The 1,752-nt window shown below is 43.3% G+C and overlaps 1 protein-coding gene across 1 annotated transcript; it reads right to left on the reverse strand.

Moving 5' to 3' along the window:
- Nucleotides 1-351: 351 nt before the first annotated feature.
- Nucleotides 352-1,465, reverse strand: LOC107081259 (nuclear receptor subfamily 5 group A member 2-like; the record flags this gene model as incomplete). Its single annotated transcript, XM_015369459.1, has 3 exons — nucleotides 352-605; nucleotides 685-832; nucleotides 1,346-1,465. Coding segments are annotated over 3 exons (522 nt in total), but the record flags the coding sequence as incomplete, so codon positions are not given.
- Nucleotides 1,466-1,752: the final 287 nt, after the last annotated feature.

Here is a 1,752-nt window from a genome sequence, read left to right on the forward strand (position 1 = left end):
CTAGGGAGGAAACTTTCTTCTTCTCAGGTTTCTAAATAATCACCCGATTCAGGCAGAGAAAAACACCTTAAACATTTAATCTCACAAACAGGACAAGGAAAATATGATTCCACAATAATATAATAATAATAATAATAATAATAATAATAATAATAATAATAATTATATTAATAATAATAATAATAATAATATTAATAATATTAATAATATTCTCAATCGTCAGTGGAACCACCTCTATTGGCATTAAAGTCATTCTGTTCCAAACATTTGGGCTCATTGCAGTAACAACATGTGGATCATTTGAAATCCTGCAGGTTGTTCTGGAACGGCCATAGCTCTACAGCTGGATGTTCATGTGCAGCTGCACTTGGCGTGCAGCATCTCATTCAGCAGGTTGTTGCAGGTCACCTCACCGCGCAGATGTCTGCGGTGCAGGTAGTCTTCAGCCAGGATGCTCAGAGAGCGGAGCTCAGAAAGACACAGCAGCAGAGAAGGGAAACGGCTGCAGGGCGGAGAGGAGGTGGTCATCATGTACTCCATCAGGGCTCCTTTAACCTGCTGCTGAACTCTATCCACAAACTGCTGTTCTTCAAGATCCTTCACGTCTGAAGGAGAAGGCAAAGCTGGGATCTGATGAACTGCTTTCAGGTTTTTATCAGCATGAAAGTTGAACTCTTTACTCACCAGGGTTAAACAGGATTAGGAACTTGGTGCAGACAAACTCCTGATGATCCACCTTCAGCATCCAAAGCTTCTCCACTAGCTCCGCCCCTCTTTGGGCCAGGCTGGCAAACACAGGGCCACCGTCAGGGATTAGACATGACAGCTCCACCTGAAGCAGGGAACCATCTGCTTTGATCAGGATGAAATCCGGATTTCTCTGAACAAACTCACAGGTCTTACCTCATCCCTCATTTAGATCAGAGCTGCACAATAAAAACAGGAAAATTAAACCTATTGCTCTAAAGCAAACCTTTTCCTCTTTCCTTTCTGTCTCCTGTTGTCCAAACCTTTACTTTAAGATCTCCATCCAGAATGGAATCAGGCTGGTTAAACCCCGGGACCCCTCCCTGCATTTTACTGTCATTCAAATAAAATTTAACAGCTCCTGGAAAGCAAATGCTGTCAAACAATAACAGTCCAATAGTCACTGAACAGTCAAAGATCTGGAGCATAACAACCATCTGACCAAACAGCCCAGCTTTACCTGCACCTACAGACACTCAATGAACCTTCTTCAGAGGAAAAGTCTCTGGGTCTGATTTATAATCCAGTAAAGATTAACCTCATTTGAACTCTGAACAAAAACAAACCAGAAAAGGCAAAGAAGTTCAGAGAGACTCACCTGCTGTCCAGTGATGAGTGGCTGGTCACCATCCGTGCTGTAAAGAACCTTCCTGGAGATGATCTCCAGAACCAGCAGCTCACTCCAGCAGCTCTGCAGCAGCTTCATCTGATCACAGACCTGAGGACAAAGAACCTGAAAACATCAGAGCGGCTGATGGCTGCTGGTCATTTCAAGCTAGAACAGAATAGAACAGAACAGAACAACCCATACCAACCATTAGTAACCTTTGTAATCTGTGGTAACCTGTAGAAACCTATAGTAACCAGTGGTAACCCGCAGTAACCCATAGTAACCAGTGGTAACCCGTATTAACCCATAGTAACCTTAGTAACCTGTGGGAACCTGTAGAAACCTATAGTAACCAGTGGTAACCCGCAGTAACCCATAGTAACCAGTGGTAACCC

The sequence above is a fragment of the Cyprinodon variegatus genome, unplaced genomic scaffold (genome assembly GCF_000732505.1).
Source record: "Cyprinodon variegatus isolate N-32 unplaced genomic scaffold, C_variegatus-1.0 Scaffold3719, whole genome shotgun sequence".
In the NCBI taxonomy this organism is placed as follows: domain Eukaryota; kingdom Metazoa; phylum Chordata; class Actinopteri; order Cyprinodontiformes; family Cyprinodontidae; genus Cyprinodon; species Cyprinodon variegatus.